The sequence below is a fragment of the Lithobates pipiens genome, unplaced genomic scaffold, assembly GCF_037356315.1.
Source record: "Lithobates pipiens isolate NorthernLeopardFrog02 unplaced genomic scaffold, aLitPip1_a1.2 Scaffold_23, whole genome shotgun sequence".
Taxonomy (NCBI): Eukaryota; Metazoa; Chordata; class Amphibia; order Anura; family Ranidae; genus Lithobates; species Lithobates pipiens.
In genome coordinates, this window is record NW_027507785.1 from 172131907 (window position 1) to 172157906 (window position 26000).

Below are 26000 nucleotides of genomic sequence, written 5' to 3' on the forward strand. Positions count from 1 at the left end.
TCCATCCCTGTGTGTCCGTCCATCCCTGTGTGTCCGTCCATCCCTGTGTGTCCGTCCATCCATCCCTGTGTGTGTGTGTGTCCATCCATCCATCCATCCATCCCTGTGTGTGTGTGTGTCCATCCATCCATCCATCCCTGTGTGTGTGTGTGTCCATCCATCCATCCATCCCTGTGTGTGTGTGTCTCCATCCATCCATCCATCCCTGTGTGTGTGTGTCTCCATCCATCCATCCATCCCTGTGTGTGTGTGTCTCCATCCATCCATCCCTGTGTGTGTGTGTATCCATCCATCCCTGTGTGTGTGTGTCTCCATCCATCCATCCCTGTGTGTGTGTGTCCATGTGTGTGTGTGTGTGTGTGTGTGTGTGTGTGTCCAGCCTACCTGTGTCCCGAGCCTGTGTCCCGAGCCTCCGTCCCGTGCCTTGCCTCCTTGCCTCCGTCCCGTGCCGTGCCTTGCCTCCGTCCCGTGTCGTGCCTTGCCTCCGTCCCGTCCTGTGCCGTGCCGTGCCTTGCCTTGCCTCCGTCCCGTGCCTTGCCAGGATCGCCGCTCTTCGTCGGCGCCTCGGCGGCCATTGTAAAATTCAAAAGCCGCGCCTCCGCCTTCGCCTGTGATAGGCGGAACACTGAATTTCCCAGCAGCCTGTGTTCCGCCTATCACGGACATCGTCTCATCCTCGTCCGTAGTACGAGGATGAGACGATGTCCGTGATAGGCGGAACACAGGCTGCTGGGAAATTCAGTGTTCCGCCTATCACAGGCGAAGGCGGAGCCGGAGGCGCGGCTTTTGAATTATAGAATGGCCGCTGTCTGTCTGCTCGACACGCTGATCGAGCAGGCAGACAGCGATGACTCGAGTATAAGCCGAGGGGGGCACTTTCAGCCTCAAAAAAGAGGCTGAAAATCTCGGCTTATACTCGAGTATATACGGTATTTGAATCACACACTATGCCGTTTCTTTCTCTTTGGGAAAGGTACACCGTAATAAGACACTTGTCTCTTAGCCTATTTAGAAATCTTCCATAGTTTAAAATTAGAGAAATTATGATTTTTTTATTTTTTTATTCAGAGAATCTCTAACGATATGCATAATAAGAAACCTGCACCACAACTATTGCTTCATATTCTACCTTTTACTTATATTCTCTCCACTTTTATACACCAGGTGCCCATGGATTCATTTTATGATTTATAATTTAAAGTAGCACTAGCAACTGGCAATGAAACAGAGTAGAGTTTTTTTTTTAACTAATGGGATAGCATTGTGCTAGGAATGCTAAAGAATTTCATGTGTTAAAATAAAACTACTGTAATATCCTAGAAAATCATCAAAAGTTCACATTTAATAGCAAAAGGCTACTGGGAAAGAAAAGTGTTTTTAAACCAATGGGACTGGCATTGTGCTAGGAATGTTAAGGATTTTCATGGGTTAACAAAAAAACTTCTGCAATATTGTTGCAGAGGAACAGAACTTCACACTTCATAGTTGACAATTTTAAAATTAGCCTTCAATAGTTCTTTTATTGTTTTTAACACATGTAATTAGATAATAAAACAACATTTTCTCTGCAATGTATTTCACATCTCATGTTCTGTTATTTTTTTCAGAAAAAGAAAATCCCCATATCCTGAAAACAAACAAGTAAGCTTTGTTAATGTGGTAATTAGAGTTGCTAAATAAACTACAGCGTTTCAGCTGGAAACATGGAAAACTGTTTAGGCTACATTCCCACCTGGGTTTTGGGCCAACAGCATGTACCTTCAAGAAACCCAGCAGGGGTTCAGGTGGAAGCCTCATTGAAAGCAATGGGAGGCCCCTGATTCCCACAGCTAGTTGCACCAGCTTGCATGTAATTGCTGTGTGGCAATTATCTGTGAGTGATTGGCCCTGGAACCAGACAGCCCAAGGCCAAAATGCAGTTGTGAATGTGGCCTTAGAAAATAAAACTCATCTGAAATATAGAACACATTATTTAATGTTACCAGTATGTTTAAACTGTGGACTGTAATGTAGATTTTCCCAAATAGATATTCTCCTGTTTTGTTGAAAAACTTTATCTAAATAAATTATGTAGTATTAATCCATTACATCCCACGCAATTACCACAAAAACAAACAGTGCCAATGCAAACGTAATCATGTGCCATTTACCAACACCTATGAAAGAAAATCTGTATCAGTAGACCTGCTCCTAGCCATACAGCATTAATATTTCAAGCAAAATCATTGTAAGTTCATGCATTGCAAGGTTTTTCAGCAAACTTGATTGAAGGCGCTTACCTTTCCTGTTTAGGAACTCACACCTGCATTCACTCAATTTCTCCTTCCTGTGCTCTAAGTGGGAAGGACTGTAAATAAATTGCAATAATATGCACCTGTGAAAATTACTCTTTGGGTGTCCGAGGCGTCTTCCCACCGTAAACCTATAGAGGTACTCTTGATAAAAGCAAGAATTGGCCTTGCTGTAAAAAACTGCAATGATATGCACCTGTCAAACAGGTGCAGAAACATTGGTCTTTGGGTGTCGGTGATGCCTTCCCACTGTAACCCTATAGAGGTACTCTTGATGAAAGCAAGAATTGGCCTTGCTGTAAAAAAACAGCAATGATATGCACCTGTCAAACAGGTGCAGAAAAACTGGTCTTTGGATTTTGGTGGCGCCCTTCCCACCGTAACCCTATAGAGGTACTCTTGATGAAAGCAAGAATTGGCCTTGCTGTAAAAAATTGCAATAATATCACCTGTCAAACAGGTGCTATAAAATTGGTCTTTAGTTGTTAATTGTGCCCATGAAACCTATACCAAAAACATTCTTTCAGATGACACCCTCAAAGCTAGGCAGCCTCAAAGACTTAATCAGTGACATCGGCATCAGGGGCTTCATAGCTAGTAATCCAGGACAGATTCATTTTTATAGAAGGCAAATGGTCCACGGAGTCTGTGGACAGACGCGTTCTATGATCAATAACAAAACCTTCTGCAACACTGAATGAACGCTGAAAGCAGGGCAGCCCAACAACTCAATAGCATACTGGGCAAGTTATGGCCAGTGGTATATTCTCATGACCCAGTAAGTCAGTGGATCATCAGCCGGAAAGCTCTCCATCTCTGTTTTGGCCCTGAGGTAATCGTCCACCATGTGATTCAGATGCTGCCGATGGGATGTGGAAGCTGACAGGCCTGGGCGGTGAGGATTAAAAAAATTCTGAAATGCCTCACTTAGGCGGGGGCCTTCTCCAACGCTCCTCTCTTGACCAACAGAAGACTCCGAACTACGTTTTCCATGACACTGTAACCTACTGGAGACAAGAAAAAAAATGATAAAATCCCCTTTAACGTGTCTTCAAGAGATTTTATCTTCTGCACTCTCTGTGGGGACGGGATGGGTTCTGAGACCTTCTCCTTATAACAGTGGTCAAGGAGGGTTGCCAACCAGTAATCATCCTTCTCCTTTATGCCGCATATTCTTGGGTCCTTTTGCAGGCTTTGAAGCATGAGGTTGCCCATGTGCCTCAAATTTGCCAAGGCTTGAGAAGCAGTCTTCTCGGGGTCACTCAGCGTGACAGCATCTGAAACTTCCTCTTTCCAGCCACGTACTACTCCCAAGGGTCCTGGGGTTGAAAAGCCATCGCTTACAGGTTGACGCATGTCTTCCTCTTCTTTGAAGCCTATGAAAGTGCCAGAATCCTCCTCTTCATCCTCCTTCCCTCTCTCCTCCTGTGTGTTCTGTGACATAAGAATAACAGTGTCTGGATAAATTGGACCTTGAGAGGAAAGGAAGTCCTCCTCTTCCTCCTGCTGCTCTGCCTCCAGTGCACTGTCCATAATGTCATGCAGAGTCTGCTCCAGCAGGAACACAACAGGGAGTGTGTCACTGATGCATGCACTGTCACTGCTCACCATCCTTGTGGCCTCCTCAAATGGTGACAATACAGTCCATGCATCCTTTGGCATGGGGAAAAAAAGTAGAGGCAGCCAGAGCCTGTCACAGTGCCATACTGGCACAGGTACTCATGGACGGCCCTCTGCTGCATGTACATCTTGTAACCCTGGGTACGTACTTAGGAAACGCTGCACCACCAAATTGAGGACATTTACCAGGCATGGCACATGAGTTAACTTTCCCTAAGAGCGAACAGGAGGTTTGAGCCATTATTGGATTCCACCATTCCTGGCTCCAGCTAGTGTGGTGTAAAACACCTCTGGGCCTGTCCGTACAGAGCTGCAAGAATCTCTGCTTCGGTGTGGTTCCTGTCCCCTAAACACACCAGCTGAAGCACTGCATGGCACCTTTTAGCCTGACTCTGTTAATAGCCCTTTGAATGCTTAGGGGGTACTTGATGTTCATAGGACAATTCTGCAGAGGAGGGCATGGAGGTGGCGGAGGAGGAGGAGGGGGTAGAGATCACAGGTCTGGCATCTTCACCACCAGCTGTATGGAGATGTGGGGGCACAACAAGCTGCAGTACCAAGCCCTGTCTTGCATCCTTTCGAGTTCCAAGCAGCATTACCCTGTGTGCTGTGAAAGAAATATATCATCCCTGCCCATGCTTGCTGGACCACGTGTCAGCAGTAAGGGGGATTTTACAGCTGACTGCCTTGCCCAACATTTCCTTCCATGTGATGGTAGAGAAATGGAATAGCCTTACATAAAAAGTAGTAGTGACTGGGAGCCTGCCATTATAGTACAGCACATTGTGTGAATTCACGGAAGGGGGCAGAATCCACCAGGTTAAAAGGCAAAAGTTGAAGAGCCAACAGCTTTGACAAGCTTGCATTCAGATGCTGGGCATGTGGGTGGCAGGGACTGTATTTTTTTTCTGCTGCAGCAGATGGGGCAGTGAAATCTGCTGGCTACAGTCTACAGCTGGTGGTGTGCTGCTGGCAGATATGCTGCTAGGAACTGGGACACCCTGTGCTATACCATCATCCCTGTCAGTGGAGGCTGCTGAGAGGTAATGACTCTGTATCACAGGGGTAGACTAAAGTGGGTAAGGAGGAGGGACAGATTTGTGTCCCTTTTGTGTGGCTTTTAGGTGCTCTTGCCAATGGGCTGAATGGTTGGACGTTAAATGCCTTGTTAAGCATGTGGTACCCAAATGGTTGGTGTTTTTGAAATGTTTGATCTGCCTGAGGCACAGTTTGCAGAAAGCAACAGTGCGATCTGCTGCAGATGTGCTGAAAAAGGCCCAGATAGCTGAGCTTTGGGGAGTGGGCTGGGAGATAACAGCTGCAGAAAGATGGAATAGGGCAGCTGCTCTCTACTCTTTCTTGATGTCGGCCTCCGTGGGGTTGTGCCGCCTCACCTTCAGTTTCCTTCTCTGCTCTATCTGGCACCCAAGTTGCATCAGTTACCTCATCGTCATCTCCATCACTTCCATCTTTATCATTACCATTGGAGACAACTTGGCAATACGTTGCGGCTTGGGGAACATGAATGCCAATTTGTCTACCAGTGTTCCTCCCTCTCTCTAGGCTCATGATCCTGTCGTCCTCAACCTCAGGACCAACATCTGAATCCAGTAATGGCTGGGCATCATGAAGGGAGCAAGTGGCTGACGCTGTGGTCAAATAACTCAGCTGACTCCTCCATGGCTGATGTTGGGGCTATGGCAGGAATAGATGTGGACGGAAGGTTTATCCACCCTGGCAACTGCAGGGGACTGCACACTTGTCCCTGCTTGCGTGACAGAGGATGAGGAAGGTTTAGTAAGCCAGTCCACCACCACCTCTGCATGCTGTTGTTGGATAGCACAGACAAACTCACTAAACAGAGGAAATGATGTCCTGCCTGAGGACTGACCACCATGTCCACCTTTGCCTGTGGACACATTTGTTGCTGGCCCCTTTACAGTGAGAAAGGAACGTCTGCCTCTCCTTGATGTCCTCCCAGGTGTTATTAGGAGGGAGGGGGCAGTGCTTATAAGGAAATGTAAAGAAGTTGAAATCTGTACATAGATGCACTTTAATCAATGTAAAGCAGTGTTTGGTGCACTTTATTTTAAGTACTCACAGTATAGTCTCAGGATAGTATACTGTAAATGTCAGAAGCAACCAAGAAACTAGCATTCTCAAATCAGCCAAATAGTGGCATACCTAGTTGACACTCGGAGTGGATTATTTTTTAACTGTCCATTTCTCTGTATAGCATTTTTTTTCCAGTAATAATCATGTTATAAAACAAATAATAGTGTCCAGAAAAGATGTTATTTATCTAAGAAGGGTTCACACATGTCTAGTGCGAATTTCCCTTCAGTGCAGTAAAAAAAAATCATGGTCTCGGTCTGGTATGAATTTTAAGGGGAACCCCATGCCAAATCTTTTTTTTAAAAACATCGTATGACTCCCTAAATCCATGGGTTTTGAAAGGAACCCCTAAAATTCAAAAAATGTTGTGGCATCCCCTGAAAATTGATACCAGACCCTTATCTGAGCATGCAGCCCAGCAGGCCAGTAAAGGGGGTGGGCGAGCGAGCACTCCCTCAAAATTGGAGGTTCCCCCCACCCCAACGCACCTTGTCCCCATGTTGATGGGAACAAGAGCCTCTTCCCCTCAACCCTGGTCAGTGGTTGTGGGGGTCTGAATGCAGGGGGCTTATCAGAATCTGGAAGCCCCCTATAACAAGGGGTCCCCCAGATCCCGCCCCCCCCCCCAGGGACTGTTCAGTATAAGCTTAACCTGTTAGACAATGTAGGACTGGAATGGCACAGGCACACTGCCAATGACTGTACCCAGGGTGTACCACACCCACCGCTCCACCCAAGGTACAAAACCGGAGCCCTGCAATAGAAACCTCAATATTTTTGTTAGTACACATACAAATTTGGACATTTGTGCTGTTTTTTATATTCTACATGACAAAATTATGATCTTTTATTTTTAGAGAACCGGTAAATACTTTTGAAAATCCTGCATTTGAAGGTTGGTGGTTCAATTTAAATCATATTTGTATATGTACCAGTTAAATGTTTTCAACTTTATTTTATATACAGAGCTGTCAAATAAATGTGTGCCTTCTCCCACAAATGCTACTTACCTAACTGTAATGCTGAACCTCTGGCTTTAGTAATTCGAGTTAAGCTGTGTACACACGAGCGGAATTTCTGACATAAAAAGTCAGATGGGAGCTTTTCACCATATATTCTAATCGTGTGTATGCCCCATCGGACTTTTTACTTGGAAAATTCTGACGGACCAAGAAAGAGAACATATCGGGAAAACGCTCGTCTGTATGCTGTTTCGACGTACCAAAAACAACGCATGCTCTGAAGCAAGTATGGACAGAAACTATTGGCTACTGGCTATTGAATTTCCTTTTCCCAGTCCCGTCGTACGTGTTGTACGTCACCGCGTTCTTGGCGGTCGGACTTTGGTGTGACTGTGTGTATGCAAGACAGCTTGAGCGGAATTCCGTCAGAGAAACCTTCAGAGTTTATTCCAATGGAAAAACTGCTCGTGTGTACACGGCATTAATGTCACAGAACAATTATGCAGATAGGGAAGAAAAAACGATCTGCATGCTTGCTCCAGTGACTCAATGAATTAAAGACACTAGATTTGAACAACAGCCAAGTAAAGTAGCATTTATAGAGAAGGGAGCAGCAACTTAGACTTTTCCTCAGTTACAAAGGAGTCTTTGATCAGGAAGAAATATGAAGTAAGGACATCTAACTTCTTCAGCAACATACTGAACCCCACCAGGAATAATGAATGACAAAACAGTGTACAGTCCATTCTGCCAGGTTTTTGTATAAATCACTTTTCCTCCTCCTATTACTTTTTCACACATCAAATTATTAAAAAATATTTTGATGACAACCCTCACACCACATCCTCCTTCATGAATTTGACTTTATTCTCACAACAGTGCCAAAAAGACCTGGTGGTATTTCAATCTGACCTGTATTAGCCCCTGTACACACGGTCGGACATTCTGCCAACCAAATCCGTCGGATTTTGTCCGTCGGATTTTGCCCGTCGGATCTTGTCCGAAACTGTTGCATACACACGGTCGGACTAAGTTGTCGAAAAATCCGATCATTCAGAACGTGATGACGTAATTTCGTTACGATGGGACTAGTAGCCAATAGCTTTGATGTAGGATTTTGATCTGAGCATGCGTGGCACTTGGTCCGATCAAAATTCTCTACACATGATCGGAATATGTCCGATCAAACCAGTTGGTCGGAAAATATTTCCAACATGTTGGAAAATTGGGTCCGACGGAGATTCGGACGGAATCAGTCCGATGCATACCACACACAGTCGGATTATCCGACGACACGGTCCGATAAGACACATTCCGACGGATTCTCCGACCGTGTGTACAAGGCTTAAAGCAGATAAATTCCGCTTTTCTAACATAAAAGGGGTGAGGACAACATTGTCTATGATGGCAACATAAGGAAGATTACCTTCCAGGATTAAGGGACTTTGGAGGCATCGTATTCAAACTAACAACGCAATTAAGTAAAACAATATTTATTCAATCCCATTAAAACAGATTGGAATAATGCATAACCACCACATATACAGTGCCTTGAAAAAGTATTCATACCCCTTAACATTTTCCACATTTTGTCATGTTAAAACAAACATGCTATACTCACCTTTTCTGTGCAGTGGATTTGCAGTAGCCTGGATCCTCATCTTCTCGGGTCCCTGGCTGTAGCTCCCTTCTGTTGGGTACCCTTACAGCAAGCAGCTTGCTATGGGGGCACCCGAGCCAAGTCACAGCTAGCTGCTTAGACATGGAGCTGTGGTCTGGCCCTGTCCCCTTCCTATCCTCATTGGCTGACTGACTTTGATTGACAGCAGCAGGAGCCAATGGTGCCACGCTGTTGTCTCAGCCAATAAGGTGGGGAGTCCCGGGCAGCCCAGGCATTCCTAAAACATCGCTGGATTAGGGATGAACCGAACACCCCCCGGTTCGGTTCGCACCAGAACTTTCGAACGGACCCCAAATTCGTACAAACGTTAGAATCCCATTGAAGTCTATGGGACTCGAACGTTCGAAATTAAAAGTGCTAATTTTAATGGCTAATATGCAAGATACTGTCCTAAAAAGGGTTTGGGAACCTGGTTCCTGCCCCAGGGGACATGGGTCAATGCAAAAAAAAGTTTTAAAAATGGCCGTTTTGGCGGGAGCACTGATTTTAATGACGATTAAAGTGAAAAAAAAAAGTGAAATATTCCTTTAAATATCATGCCTGGGGGTGTCTGTAGTATGCCTGTGAAGTGCCACGTGTTTCCCGTGTTTAGAACAGTCCCTGCACAAAATGACATGTAACGGAAATAACTGCAAGCTCTATTTAAAACGAGCAAGATAGTTTGCTATATAGGTGGATATAGCGGTGTATACTGGGTTCAGAGCACGCAGACAGCACGCACAGTCTCCTACCGCTGACTGCAAGCTCTATTTAAAACAAGCAAGATAGTTAGCTATATAGGTGGATATAGCGGTGTATACTGGGTTCAGAGCACGCAGACAGCACGCACAATCTCCTACCGCTGACTGCAAGCTCTATTTAAAACGAGCAAGATAGTTTGCTATATAGGTGGATGTAGCGGTGTATACTGGGTTCAGAGCACGCAGACAGCATGCACAATCTTCCACCGCTGACTGCAAGCTCTATTTAAAACGAGCAAGATAGTTAGCTGTATAGGTGGATATAGCGGTGTATACTGGGTTCAGAGCACGCAGACAGCATGCACAATCTCCTACCGCTGACTGCAAGCTCTATTTAAAACTAGCAAGATAGTTTGCTATATAGGTGGATATAGCGGTGTATACTGCGTTCAGAGCACGCAGACAGCACGCACAATCTCCTACCACTGACTGCAAGCTCTATTTAAAACAAGCAAGATAGTTTGCTATATAGGTGGATATTTTTTATTCCAGTATACTGCTACCATATATACAATACTTTACATTTCAAACCATTACTTTTTCAAAATACAGACAAAATAATACAAAATAATACTACTACACAACTAAACACAAATTTTACATTCAGGATTCTGCTCCCGAAGAGTAGGGAGCACAAAGCCTGAGAAATTGAGCAGGGGTCAAGCTATCTAAAAGCTTGTCCCACTTTTCCCTGTCTTTTTTCTTTTTCTTACTGTTTTTCTTCCCGATGCCACCTCTGCCACTTGACACCGGGCTCCTCACTACTTCTGGCACCACCTCAGATACCTTACCACCCAAACCCCCCCTAGGTACTCTTCCCTCCTCTGCGTCAGTATCCTGCTCATCATCTGACATAGATGAGCCTACTGACTCTCTCGCCACCACTGAAGGTCCAGGTGGCATAGAGGGAGGCACAGGATCAGGAGACCTAATAGGACTCCTACTGCGAGAAGAACTCACCCGCTCTGGCCTCTGCCTTGTACTCCTCCTTTTAGAGACCCTCCTCCGCCTCCCCTCCACCGGACTCAACCCCCTACGGGGCGCCACCACCCTCCCAGGGGCATCACCGGCAGAAGGAGCGACGGAAGGAGGCTCCCCATTCTCAGGTACTGCAGGAGGAGGGACCCCACCGCCAGGAACCTCCACCCTAGAACACACCTCCTTCTCCACCAACACGGCCTCAGCACTTGGCCTAGTGTCAGTGGACAAATTTCCACCTGGGTCCTGAGCCCCTTCTGAGGGAGGGGCACCAGTAGGATCCCCTGACTTTTCCCTGTGAGCCCTGGGACACCTGCTGAACGGGTGTCCCATCTGCCCACACAGGTTGCATTGGATGAGACCACAAGAGTCACTCATATGACCAAATTTGTTGCACTTAGCACAACGAACCACTGTGCAGTCCGCACTGAGGTGGGTTGGACATCCACACCGGAAGCAGCGGCGGGGCTGACCGGGGTAGAATACCAGTATGCGGTCTCTGCCCAAGAAGGCACTACCTGGGATATGGGCAACAGAGTTACCCTGCCTCCGCAACTTAATCCTGGCATTCCAAGCCCCGGTCCACACCCCGCGCTCATCCAACCCTTTCCTCAGAGGGCCCTGCAACTGGCCATGCCTACACAACCAGGTACTTATGTCCTCTGGCGGTAGGCTCTCATTCCGCACCAGGATGGTAACATTTTTAACCTCCTCCTGCCTACTGATAGGGATAACCCTAAATCCCTTCCAGGGCTCTGTATTTTTAATAAGCCCGAAAGTAGTAAGGAACAATTCCATTATGACAGTACTAGTAAAACTGACATCAAAGTCACGGGATCCAGCAGGGTGAATTACCGCAAAGATCTCCGCAACTTTGATGCCTAGAGAAAGCACCATGTCCACCACCTGCCCTCTACTGGGGCACTGACCCTCACCCTCCCACCTTAATTGTATCACATTCCGGCGCCTTCTTACCGGCCCACCAGTCCCCCTGGACCATGTATTAGCCCCTGAGGACTGATCCGCCGGAGGCACTCGGAAATTCCCCGTGCCAAACTGCCTATATATCGGGTCAAGCGGCGCCGCAGACCCCACCACATTGGCGTACGAGCGCCGCTCGCCCAAGGCAGTTAAGAGTCTCACCTCCGGAGACCCCTGCAAAACCCGTCCCGGGGGAGACCCCGGAACAGACCCCGCAGTGGTCCCCGCAGAAACTTCCCCAGCAATATTTTTACTCTGGACCGTTTTATTTACCTCTTTGGGTTGGGCCTGAGAGACCGGGGGTCCCCTGGCAGATGCACTCTGAGCCAGGAGCGCATCCCAGTCCTCAGACCAGCCTTCACCCATATCCATGAGAGCACTCATGGACCCATCCAACTGTGAACCCTCTAATCCCTTAATAAATGCAAGAGCGGGGTCATCCTCACCTAACGGACTCATGGGGCAGTCACCCCACTCCATCTTCTGCCCTGGGCACAAGGATTCATCCGTCATTGAAACCGAATCATTACCCTCAGCGGTAGGAACCTGAGGACTGGAAACCTCGGAGGTCGCGGACCGGAAGTGACGTACTGCCGCTTCCGCCGGAACTCCGTCCTCACACACTGCGCCATTCCCGGAAGTCGCGGGAGCCGCGATCCGGAAGTGACGCGCAGCCGCGTCACCCGCTACTCCTCCCCCTTTTTTCGCGCCATTCCCGGCGGCCGCTTTCTGATTGGGTTGGGCTCGACTTGTAACTCCCTCTGCCTTCCGGGAAGACAGCGTGCCACTCCCACATCCCTCCATTGCTGGAGACTTGGACGCCATTACACTGTCCACTTTGGGTTGTTCAACCCTAACTTTCCCCTCACCCTGGGGCTGCTTTACAGCAACGATGGCCGACACTGCTGACGGCTCATCTTGCACACAGTCTCTGCCAAGGTTCACCGGGAAGTCCTGCACAGGTAAGTCCGTTTTCTTCTTTGTTTTCTTTACTTCTTGAGCCTTGGGGTTTTTCACGGATGGGGTTTTCTGTACCGGGTCATGTGCCGTATCCTTAGGTGAACCCCCTTTACTCGCACCATCCCCCCCACATGTGGGTAAGGACTTAGATGTAACAGGGGCACCCTCCACAACATCCCCTTTAGAATTCCCCACCTCACCGTCCATCTCTGAAGTCTCTACTTCCATCGCCACATCCACCTTCTTCTCCACTGTCTTATGCTCACTTGCTGGGTTGACCGCTGACGCTGACACGGTCTCCTGCGTTCCCTTCTCTGTGGTTGGGTCCGCCATCTTGGCTTTATTCTCCGCTGTTTGAGAGAGATTTCGCCTCCTTACAGCTTGGGAGCCTTCCTCGTTAGCCACTTGAAGGGTTTCCACAATACCCTGCAGAAAATCCCTCTCTTTCTTTCCTTTGTCAATGAGAGCAGCCATGGTTCCTTGCACTGTCTGTGCACTCTCACTTGTGGGTTCCTCCGCCTCTCTCATGGGCTCCGCCGCCTTTGATAGACGCTGGTTGCGGCGTCTTACCGCTTGAGAGCCTTCATCGCACGCCACTCTCATAACTTTTCCTATATTCAACAGAAAGTCCTTTTCGCTTGTGGCACTTTCAATTAGTTTTGATAAAAGCTCACCAAGCATATTACACTGCTTTTTCAGTCCATCTATGACGGGTTTGAATTCTGTTCTCTTCTTGATACCTGATCTGTCGCGTCTATTCCTCAGCTCGGCCAAAACTTTCATTCTTTCGCAGTAACAGCGAGAAGCCTTTACCATTAAGCCCTTGGCTTTTCTTTTCCTCTCTGCAGATTTCTCCACGTCTTCTCCTGGCTGTCTCAGAGACCAGTCAACCAAGTCAAGCTGGTTTTCCAAGTACAGCCTCTCCTCCTCAACGAACTCCAGGAGCTTCAGGGCTCCACGCTTTTCCTCAGGCCGAGGAACAGGCTCCTGGCCTGGGCTGACCGACGCCATCAGCTCCCTCTCCTCCTCCACCACTCTGGAAGTCCTCAGAGATCAGAGCACGCAGCCAGCACGCACAAGCTCCTACCACTGACTGCAAGCTCTATTTAAAACGAGCAAGATAGTTAGCTATATAGGTGGATATAGCAGTGTATACTGGGTTCAGAGCACGCAGACAGCACGCACAATCTCCTACTGCTGACTGCTAGCTCTATTTAAAACGAGCAAGGTAGTTTGCTATATAGGTGGATATAGCAGTGTATACTGGGTTCAGAGCACGCAGACAGCACGCACAATCTCCTACTGCTGACTGCTAGCTCTATTTAAAACGAGCAAGGTAGTTTGCTATATAGGTGGATATAGCGGTGTATACTGGGTTCAGAGCACGCAGACAACATGCACAATCTCCTACCGCTGACTGCAAGCTCTGATTAAAACTAGCAAGATAGTTAGCTATATAGGTGGATATAGCAGTGTATACTGGGTTCAGAGCACGCAGACAGCACGCACAATCTCCTACCGCTGACTGCAAGCTCGTTTTTGGCTGATTTCCTATCTTGCTCTTGTGTAGTGGTTTCTGTCTGTGCCCTGACCGCAGTATACACCACTATATTCACCTCACCTATATAGCTAGTGATCTAGCTTTAATAATAGAGCTTGCAGTCAGTAGTGTTAGGAGATAGTGCATGCTGTCTGCGTGCTCTGTACCCAGTACATACCGCTATAATCCACCTACATAGCTGTTCTCTATTTGAGCCCAATTGTCATCTGCAGGAGTTATTGGAAGTTGTGTGTGCTTCCAGCACAGCACAGCACAGTATACATCTGTATATACCCCTTTAACTCTGCTGTTTTCTGGTTATTGTCTGCGTGCCCTGACCGCAGTATACACCGTGATATTCACCTCACCTATATAGCTAGTGGTCCATCTTTAATAATAGCGCTTGCAGTCAGTAGTGTCAGGAGATAGTGCGTGCTGTCTGTGTGCTCTGTACCCAGTACATACCGCTATAATCCACCTACATAGCTGTTCTCTATTTGGGCCCAATTGTCATCTGCAGGAGTTATTGGAAGTTGTGTGTGCTTCCAGCACAGCACAGTATACATCTGTATATACCCCTTTATCTCTGCTGTTTTCTGGTTATTGTCTGCGTGCCCTGAACGCAGTATACACCGTGATATTCACCTCACCTATATAGCTAGTGGTCCATCTTTAATAATAGAGCTTGCAGTCAGTAGTGTCAGGAGATAGTGTGTGCTGTCTGCGTGCTCTGTACCCAGTACATACCGCTATAATCCACCTACATAGCTGTTCTCTATTTGGGCCCAATTGTCATCTGCAGGAGTTATTGGAAGTTGTGTGTGCTTCCAGCACAGCACAGTATACATCTGTATATAGCCCTTTAACTCTGCTGTTTTCTGGTTATTGTCTGCGTGCCCTGACCGCAGTATACACCACTATATTCACCTCACCTATATAGCTAGTGATCTATCTTTAATAATAGAGCTTGCAGTCAGTAGTGTTAGGAGATAGTGCGTGCTGTCTGCGTGCTCTGTACCCAGTACATACCACTATAATCCACCTACATAGCTGTTCTCTATTTGGGCCCAATTGTCATCTGCAGGAGTTATTGGAAGTTGTGTGTGCTTCCAGCACAGCACAGTATACATCTGTATATACCCCTTTATCTCTGCTGTTCTATAAAAAAAAGGCATCTGCAGGAGTTAGTGGGTGTTGTGTGCCTCCAGCACAATATAAACTACCCAACTACTGTTTTACCCAACTCCCTTCAGGCCATTACCATGTCTGGAAGGCCAGCAAGGAGAGGCAGACAGGCGCGAGCCGATAAAAGAGGGCAAGCAGGCTCTGTGTCTAGAGACAACAGTGCTGGTTGTGGACGCGGTGCATTGTCATCAGCACGTGGCCATGGGACATGCTTGTCTTTCTTTTCTGCAGCTGGACATGTTGAACCGCAACATGCCAACGACTTGGTAGAGTGGATGACCAAGCCCTCTTCATCCTCCTCATCCTCTCTCACCCAGTCTCAGGGTAGTAGCAAAGCAGCTGCCAACACATCGTATTCCCTCCTCTCAATGTCATCATCAGTGACTCCTTCCCTAGACCCACCACGTCCTCCTGAGGAGTCTCCTGAACTCTTTGAGCACAGTGTTGGGTACATGCTCCAGGAGGATGCCCAGTGTTTGGTGGGCTCTGATGATGACACTCAGCTAGAGGAAGGCAGTAGCGTGAGCGCAGAGAGAGGGGATGCTCAAGAAGGACAGCAATCTGGCAGTCATGTTCCACAAGCTGCAGCATACTGCCAGGTTTGCTACAGCGATGAAGAGGGAGGGGATGATGAGGGCACTGACTCCACGTGGGTGCCTGGAAGGAGGGAGGAGGAGGAGGAGGAGGAGGAGGCACATGTCCAACGAGGCAGGATGCCCTCCGGGGGTCAGCTTAGGGGCAGCACACCAACTGAATCACACCGCAGAGCTCCGCCTGCGCAGAGCGCTTCCTCTGCGCGTTATTCTAAAAGTTCTTTGGTGTGGGCCTTTTTTGAGACGAGTGCATCAGATCGCACCGCTGCTATTTGCAACATATGTCTCAAGCGTATCTCACGTGGCCAAAACATCAGCCGCTTGGGCACCACATGCTTGACCAGACATATGTTGACCTGCCATGCAGCTCGTTGGCAAGCGTACCTCAAAGACCCACACCAAAGAACAAAGCGGACCTCTCCTTGCTCCTCATCAGCTGGCATCTCCAACCCCACTAGACCTTCAGTCCTCTCTGAAACCTGCTCTGAGAGGAATGAAGGTGTAGAATTAGGTGTGTCACAGCCAAGTGCTTCCGGGAACTCTGCTAGTGGTACATCCACATCCGATTATAGCAGGCAAATGTCCCTGCCCCAGGAAGAAGTTTACTCCCAGCCATCCACATGCCCAGCGGTTGAATGCTAGCTTGGCTAAATTGCTAGCACTTCAACTGCTGCCTTTTCAGTTGGTAGACTCGGCCCCCTTCCGTGAGTTTGTACAATGTGCGGTTCCTCAGTGGCAGGTCCCCAAACGCCACTTTTTCTCACGGAAGGCGATTCCGGCTCTCTACCGGCATGTGGAAGGCAATGTCCTTGCCTCACTGTACAGGGCGGTCAGCGGTAAGGTGCATATTACCGCTGACTCATGGTCCAGCAGGCATGGACAGGGACGTTACCTGTCTTTCACGGCCCATTGGGTCACTCTTCTGGCTGCTGGGAAGGATGCAGGACAAGGTGCAGTAGTGTTGGAGGTTGTTCCGCCACCACGCCTCCAAAATGCTACTATTGGTTGTGACACACCTCTCTCCTCCACCCCCTCCTCTTCTTCTTCCTCCATGGCCTCTTCCAGTGCTCTGTCCTCAGAACCAGCGGTGCTCCGTAGGCGTTCCAGGGGCTACGCAAGTACGCAGGCAAAACGATGCCATGCCGTGCTTGCGCTGGTTTGTTTGGGGGACAGGAGCCACACTGGGGCGGATGTTTTGTCAGCTCTGCAGGGGCAGGCCGAGAGGTGGTTGACGCCACGCCAGCTTAAGCCAGGAATGGTGGTTTGCGACAATGGCACCAACCTCCTCTCCGCCCTCCGACAGGGACAACTGACCCATGTGCCCTGTGTAGCTCACGTCCTTAACCTGGTGGTGCAGCGGTTCTTGGGCAGGTACCCCGGCTTACATGATGTCCTGAAGCAGGCCAGGAAAGTCTGTGTGCATTTCCGCCGATCATTTAATGCCTGTGCTCGGCTGGCTGAGCTCCAAAAGGAGTTGAACCTGCCCAAGAACCGCCTTATATGTGACATGCCCACCAGATGGAACTCAACATTGGCCATGCTGCAGCGGCTGCACACGCAGCAGAGGGCCATCAATGAGTACTTGTGCGACTACGGCACCCGGACAGGGTCAGGGGAGCTTGGTTTTTTCTCACCACGCCAGTGGGGCATGATCAGGGATGCATGCACTGTCCTGTCACCGTTTGAGGAGGCCACAAGGATGGTGAGCAGTGACAGTGCATGCATCAGTGACACTGTACCTCTTGTCCACCTCTTGGAGCATACGCTGCGTGGAATAATGGACAGGGCACTTGAGGCAGAACAGAGGCAGGAAGAGGAGGACTTCCTTGCCTCTCAAGGCCCCCTTTATCCAGACAGTGTTCCTGTTGTGCCACCCATCACACAGGAAGAGGGTGAGGAGGAGGAAGAGGAGGAGGAGGATGATTGTGTCAGCATGGAGGTGGAGGCTGGCACTCAGCATTAGCATCAGCAGCAGCAGTCTTATAGGGATGATTTACAGTCCCAAGAAACACGTGGACTTGTACGTGGCTGGGAGGAGGTAGCTGCGGATCATGTTGTCCTTAGTGACCCAGAGGACTCCGGACCGAATGCCTCAGCTAACCTACGCTGCATGGCCTCCCTGATCCTGCAAAGCCTGCGGAAGGATCCTCGTATTCTTCGGATCAAGGAGAGGGACCATTACTGGCTGGCCACTCTCCTTGATCCACGGTACAAGGGTAAGGTTGCCGACCTTATCTTGCCATCGCAGAGGGAGTAGAGGATGAGACATCTCCGGGAGGCCTTGCAGAAAGCTCTGTGCAAGGCGTTCCCAGAGACTGGGAGGTCACAAACTCCTGGTCCTGGACAACGTGTTGCTGAGGCATCAGTCAGAAGGAGCGGTGGAGAAGGTGGCCGTCTGACTGATGCTTTCAGACAATTTTTTAGTCCGCAGCCCCAAGGTATGATTGGTTCCAGCACCCATCGCCAGCGTCTAATTTACATGGTGCAGGAATACCTAGGGGCAAGGTCAGACTTGGACACCTTTCCCACTGAAAATCCTCTGGCTTACTGGGTCTTGAGGATGGATCACTGGCCAGAGCTTGCACAGTATGCAATTGAGCTACTGGCCTGTCCTGCATCCAGCGTTCTTTCGGAACGCACCTTCAGTGCTGCTGGTGGCTTTGTTACCGATCACAGGGTGCGCCTGTCCACCGAATCAGTTGATCGACTGACCTTCATCAAGATGAATCAGTCTTGGATCACCCACAGCTACCAAGCACCTGAAGCTGATGTAACCAAATAATTTTTTTTGAAATACCACATCCCTTCAAGACTGCCTATGCTGATGCTGAGTGACTGTCCTGTTATGTTGATTGTCTATCCTCTTCCTCCTCCGCTGATATGTTGGAAGCACATTTTTGGTTCTGGGTGATGCCAGCAGCCCAATTTTTCTGCCCCTGTTTAACAGGGGCGTTTAATTACAATTTTTGATGCAATGCTTTGCAGCAGGGCTAATTCCTGCAATAAAACTAGAGTATATGGCAGAGGTTGGAGTGTGGTGGCACCAGCACCAGTGCCTAAGGCCCAATTTTTCTGCCCCTGTTTAACAGGGGCGTTTAAGTACAATTTTTGATGCAATGCTTTGCAGCAGGGCTAATTCCTGCAATAAAACTAGAGTATATGGCAGAGGTTGCAGTGTGATGGCACCAGCACCAGTGCCTAAGGCCCAATTTTTCTGCCCCTGTTTAACAGGGGCGTTTAAGTAGAATTTTTGATGCAATGCTTTGCAGCAGGGCTAATTCCTGCACTAAAACTAGAGTATATGGCAGAGGTTGCAGTGTGATGGCACCAGCACCAGTGCCTAAGGCCCAATTTTTCTGCCCCTGTTTAACAGGGGCGTTTAAGTACAATTTTTGATGCAATGCTTTGCAGCAGGGCTAATTCCTGCAATAAAACTAGAGTATATGGCAGAGGTTGCAGTGTGATGGCACCAGTGCCTAAGGCCCAATTTTAACAGGGACATGTAATTACAATTCTTGATATAATATTTCACAGGAGGGCCCCTTCCTGTGCCCACCCAGAGTAACGGTGAGGACTTATAGTGTTGTGGCACCAGCACCACAACTACCAAAGGTCAATTTTTCTACCACTGTTCAACAATGGCATGTAATTACAATTCTTGATATAATCGTTCACAGCAGGGCGCTCCAGCGCCCACCAAGAGTCACTTTCAGGGCTTACAATGTTGTGGCAAAACCAACACCTTGTTCCGCCATTTCTGCAGAGCATATAGGGCAGGCGCCTACTTACTAACATTCAACTTACAAACATCAGACAGCAGCAAGTGAGATGAAAAAAGATGGACGACAAAACAAATTATACAGGGGTGATAACCCTTCCCTATGTTTTCCAAAAAGCTTAAAAATAGTATTTTTTGACTGGAGCTACACTTTAAAAATGTACCAGTTGAAAATTACAAACAGATTCAACTTAACACAACAAACCTACACAGTCCCTGTCTTGTTTGCACCGCCTGTATACTGCTGTTCTGAGTATATAGGGCCTGGGGGCCACACGCATTTCCTCTTTTTAATATGGGTACGGGGTTCCCCTTAATATGCGCACAAGACCCAAATAGGCTGGTAATGGGCAGGGAGGGCTACCCATGCCATTTTTCTGAATGATTTTCAACCATATTGCAGGAACCAGATATAACATTAAAACCGCAAGCAGTTTTCAATGGTGTTATTTCCGTTTAATGTCATTTTGTGCAGGGACTGTTCTAAACACGGGAAACACGTGGCACTTCACAGGCATACTACAGACACCCCCCAGGCACCATATTTAAAGGAATATTTCTTTTACTATTACTATTACTTTTTTTTTTCACTTTAATCGTCATTAAAATCAGTGCTCCCGCCAAAACTGCCGTTTTTAAAACCTTTTTTTGCATTGACCCATGTCCCCTGAGGCAGGAGTCAGGTCCCCAAACCCTTTTTAGGATAGTATCTTGCATATTAGCCGTTAAAATTAGCACTTTCCATTTCGAACGTTCGAGTCCCATAGACTTCAATGGGGTTCTAACGTTCGTTTCGAACGCGGGGTCCGTTCGAAAGTTCTGGTGCGAACCGAACCGGGGGGTGTTCGGCTCATCCCTATGCAGGACTAATAGTTGTCCTGTGGACAGACTCTCCCACCTGAGCTGTGGATCTCTGCAGCTCCTCTAGAGTTAACATGCTCTATGCTGCTTCTCTGATTAATGCTCTCTCTGCCCGGCCTGTCAGTTTAGGTGGACGGCCGTGTCTTGGTAGGTTTGCAGTTGTACCATACTCTTTCCATTTTCAGATGATGGATTGAACAGTACTCTGTGAGTTGTTCAGAGCTTGGACTATTTTTTTATAACCTAACCCTGCTTTAAACTTCTCCACAACTGTATCCCTGACCTGTCTGGTGTGCTCCTTGGTTTTCATGATGTTGTTCCTTCATTAATGTTCTCCAACAAACCTCTGAGGGCTTCACAGTACAGCTGCATTTATACTGAGAATAAATTACACACAGGTGGACTCTATTTACTGATTAGGTGACTTCTGAAGACAATTGGTTCCACTAGATTTTAGTTAGGGGCTACAGAGTAAAGGATGCACAAATGCACGCCACACTTTTCAGATAATTATGTGTAAAAAAAAAAATTGAAAACGATTTATCATTTTCCTTCCACTTCACAATTGTGTGCCACTTTGTGTTGGTATCTTATATAAAATCCCAATAAAATACTTATATTTACGTTTTTGGCTGATACACGACAAAAAGTAGAACATTTCAAGGGGTATGAATATTTTTTCATTGCACTGTAAGTTACAACCGTGATAATACAAAAATGTAAATCAATTCAAATGTTTTGTATTGATTTCAATGTTTTATATTATCACAGCTGTTACATATACACTGTGTTTGGTGGTTATGCATTATTCCACCATTTGTTTTAATAGGATTGAATAAATATTGTTTTACTTAAAGTGGTTGTAAATTCAGAAGGTTTTTTTTATCTTAATGCATTCTATGCGTTCTAACTTGGCACCATTGGCTCCTGCTGCTGCCAAAGTCAGTCAGCCAATGAGACTAGAAAGGGGGCAGGGCGGCGGTCGGTCCACAGCTCCGTGTCTGAATGGACACAGGCAGCTGTGACTTGGCTCGGTGCCCCCATAGCAAGCTGCTTGCTGTGGGGGCACCCAATAGGAGGGAGGCACCAGGAGCTCCAGCCAGGGATCCAAAAAGAGGAGGAAATGGGCTGCTTTAAATCCACTGCATAGAGGAGGTGAATATAACATGTTTGTTATTTTTAATAAAAAAACAAAAAAAACAAAAAAAAAAAAACAAGACTTTACAATCACTTTAACTGTGTTGTTAGTTTGAGAATGATGCCTCTAAGGTCCCTTAATCCTGGAAGGTAATCTTCCTTAGGGTTTACTTCCTCTTTCATTCCCTGCAAAGGCAAAGCATAATGGACTACTATGCATCGCATAGTAGTCCATTATGTGTCACTTACCTGACACAGGAGCCAGTGAAGTCACCGCTGTCCCCTGTAGTCCGGCACATCCATCTTCTCGTGGGGTCTCACAGCTCCGCCGCTGTCATTCGGCAAAGCCGTCACTCCCGCGCATGCGCACGGGAGCGGATTCGCGCGGCATTGCACGGCATCTTCGCCATTGACGATGCCACGCTCAGTGCGCCTGCACGCCGCTGTCTACGGCGCATGCGCCGTAGACAGCGGTGCCTGTCTTCGGGCAAATGTCTCCTAAACCGTATAGATTTAGGAGATATTTCTTGGACCTACAGGTAAGCCTTAATCTAGGCTTACCTGTAGGTCAAAGTGGTTTGTAAGGGTTTACAACCACTTTAAAGGGGTTGTAAAGGTAGAAGTTTTTTTTTATCTTAATACATTAAGATAAAAGGCCTTCTTTGTGTAGTAGCCTCCCCAGCACCCCTAATACTTACCTGAGCCCCATCTCTGTCCAACGATGTCTACAAGTGCCTCAGCCATCCGAGACTCTCCCTCCTTATTGGCTGGGACACGACAGCAGCACCATTGGCTCCCATGACTTTCAAACTCAGTTAGCCAATCGGGAGAGAGAGGGGGTGGGGCCGAACAGCAACTCCGTGTCTGAATAGACACAGGGAGCTGCAGCTCAGCCCTGTTTCCCCCATAGCAAGCTGCTTGCAGTGGGGCACTCAACTGGAGGGAGGAGCCAGGAGCACCGAAGAGGGACCTGAGAAGAGGAGGATCTGGGCTACTCTGTGCAAATCCACTGCACAGAGCAGGTAAGTATAACACATTTGTTATTTAAAACAAAGAAAAAAAAACGAGGTTTTACAAATACTTTAACTGCTTCAGTGCTGGGAACTTTTACCCTCTTCTTGCCCAGGTCAATTTTCAGCATTCAGTACTGTCGCACTTTGGATGACAATTGCTCAGTCATGCAACACTGTAACCATATGACATTTTCATAATTTTTTTCACACAAATAGAGATTTTTTTTTCGGGTAGTATTTATTCACCAAAGGGTTTTTTATTTTTTGCTAAATAAATGAAAAAATTCATTTTTGTTATTTCTGTTTTTGCAAATAAATTATTTGTCTTCATAAATTTAGGCTAAAATGTATTCTGCTACATTTTTTGTGTAAAAATTACCCAAATCAGTATATTTTATTTAGTCTGTAGAAAAGTTATAGAGTCCACTAACTATGGTATACTGCATATCTGAAAGTCAATCCCGATGTACTGATGGCGTAACTAATTTCTTGAGGTCTGAAAATGCCAGGACAGTGCAAATATCCCCCAAATGACAGTTAAGGGTATTTAGTAAGAGGCATGGCAAGTTTTTTTTAAGTTGTATATTTTGTCACAATTTTTTGGAAAATAGAAAAAAAGTTTTCACAATTTTTGTCACCAGTGCCGTACCGCGTTATCATAAAACATTTAAAACATTTTTTTTTCTTTATTACTTTTTTCATTTTTTATGATTTTTTTTAACACTGTACCCAGAGCAATACAATGTTATTACAGTAATGCCCTGTGCACACAGTCGGACTTTCCGACGACAAAATCCGTCTGATTTTTTCAGACGGATTTTGGCCCAAACTAGCATACACACGGTCACACAAAGTTGTCAATCGTTCTGAACGTGGTGACGTAAAAAACAACGGGACTATAAACTGGCCAGTAGCCAATAGCTTTTGTCCGTCGGAATTGTCTACACACGATCGGAATTTAACCACTTTCAGACCGGACCATTTTGCTGGTCAATGACCAGAGGTCTTTTTACAATTTGGCACTGCGCTGCTTTAACTGGTAATTGCGCGGTCATGCAATGTTGTACCCAAACAAAATTTGCGTCCTTTTCTTCCCACAAATAGAGCTTTCTTTTGATGGTATTTGATTGCCTCTGTGATTTTTATTTTTTGCGATATAAATGTAAAAAGACCGCAAATTTTGAAAAAAAATGATATTTTCTAATTTTTGTTATTAGAAAAATCCAATAAACTCAATTTTAGTCATACATTTAGGCCAAAATGTATTCAGCCACATGTCTTTGGTAAAAAAAAAGTCAATAACTGTATATTTATTGGTTTGCGCAAAAGTTGTCACATCTACAAACTAAGGTACGTTTTCTGGAATTTACGCAGCTTTTAGTTTACGACTGCCTATCTCATTTCTTGAGGTGCTAAAATGGCAGGGCAGTACAAAACCCCCCCAAATGACCCCATTTTGGAAAGTAGACCCCCTAAGGAAATTGATAAGAGGCATGTTGAGCCCATTGAATATTTTATTTTTTTGCCTCAAGCGATTGAATAATGACAAAAAAAATATTTTTTTTTTTTTACACAAAGTTGTCACTAAATGATATATTGCTCACACATGCTATGGGCATATGTGAAATGACACCCCAAAATAAATTCTGCTGCTTCTCCTGAGTACGGGGATACCACATATGTGGGACTTTTTGGGAGCCTAGCCGCGTACGGGGCCCCGAAAACTAAGCACCGCCTTCAGGATTTCTAAGGGCGTAAATTTTTGATTTCACTTCTCACTACCTATTACAGTTTTGAAGGCCATAAAATGCCAAGATGGCACAAAACCCCCACAAATGACCCCATTTTGGAAAGTAGGGGTACACTAGTGAGACTCACAGGTAAAAAAGCACCTAGGCTGTCAGCGACTGTATCAAAACGCTACAAGAAAAACTGTTAGCGATCGCAGGGATCAGGCCTGATTCTGCGAACGCTGCAGTTATGTGTGTTGTGTTTTGTAAGTGACAGTGATCGATCGATACTGCACTTGGGTGGGCTGGTCTGGGCTTGGCGGAGGGGCTAAACGCAGGTGCTAGCAGGTATCTGGGCTGATCCCGCTAACAATGCATTTTGGGAAACCTAAACTGCTGGCGACGCTAATATAGATCTGATCAGATACTATATTACTAAGGGAGGTGTATGCTTTGTGCGTGGGTGTTAGCGGTACTGGCACTAACCTGATGCTGCCTGGGGCGACGCAGACCTTATCTGACCCTCAAACTTATATCACCCGCCGGGTGATCAGGGGGTTAAACCTTTATTAGGTAATAAATGGCGGGTGCCCTGAAACTATAAAAAAATAACTAACCAACCAGCGTCACCTGTAACAGTTATATGGTGATCACTGGTGAAAGGGTTAACTAGGGGACAATCAGGGGGCTTTATGCGGTAGTATATGGGGGTCCCTGGCGCTATAAAAAGCTGCGGCGAACCTAAATACCTACCTGCCTAACTAGCGTCACCTGTGACACTAATACAGCGATCAGAAAAACGATCGCTTATTAGGCTGGGTTCACACTGGAGCGATGCGGGAACGCCACGAATCCGCGGCGGGTTCCCGCATCGCATGCCTCCCGGCGGCAGTTCACACTGCCCTATGCGAACTGCTGGGAGTGTCAGTGAAATGTTAATGACACCCCCAGATCAGTTCGCATATCGCAATGCGATCTGCAAACTCGGATCGCATGCTGTGAACACCCATGCGATCCGATTCTGCTGCGGACCAAAAAAAGGGTCCCGTGCGAGTTTGCGGCGGGTGCGACGCGAATTCAGCCATACTATCTGTATGGCTGAACTCGAATCGCACAGAGATGGGATGTGATTTGCACTGCAGTGCGGTGCGAATCACATCCGTTCTCATAAACCGCTGCAATGTGAACCCAGCCTTAGTGACACTGGCGACGGGGGGTGATCACGGGGTTAAACCTTTATTGGGGGGGTTAGGGGGGTACCTTAGAACTAAAGGGGGCTAACCCTAACTGCCCTAACAGTTATTACAGTCACAAATGACACCCGCCGGGTGATCAGGGGGTTAAACCTTTATTAGGTAATAAATGGCGGGTGCCCTGAAACTAAAAAAAAATAACTAACCAACCAGCGTCACCTGTAACAGTTATATGGTGATCACTGGTGAAAGGGTTAACTAGGGGGCAATCAGGGGGCTTTATGCGGTAGTATATGGGGGTCCCTGGCGCTATAAAAAGCTGCGGCGAACCTAAATACCTACCTGCCTAACTAGCGTCACCTGTGACACTAATACAGCGATCAGAAAAATGATCGCTTATTAGGCTGGGTTCACACTGGAGCGATGCAGGAACGCCACGAATCCGCGGCGGGTTCCCGCATCGCATGCCTCCCGGTGGCAGTTCACACTGCCCTATGCGAACTGCTGGGAGTGTCAGTGAAATGTTAATGACACCCCCAGATCAGTTCGCATATCGCAGTGCGATCTGCAAACTCGGATCGCATGGTGTGAACACCCATGCGATCCGATTCTGCTGCGGACCAAAAAAAGGGTCCCGTGCGA

The 26000-nt window shown here is 47.1% G+C and overlaps 1 protein-coding gene across 2 annotated transcripts in view; it reads left to right on the forward strand.

Annotated features, from left to right (window-relative positions):
* LOC143928026 (E-selectin-like) overlaps window positions 1–26000 on the forward strand; it is a 360097-nt gene that overhangs the window by 326452 nt on the left and 7645 nt on the right. For both annotated transcript variants that reach the window (XM_077452609.1, XM_077452610.1), the window contains 2 exons: window positions 1608–1641; window positions 6884–6921. In XM_077452609.1, coding sequence (XP_077308735.1) covers window positions 1608–1641; window positions 6884–6921 — 72 coding nt within the window. The remainder of the gene's footprint in view (window positions 1–1607; window positions 1642–6883; window positions 6922–26000) is intronic.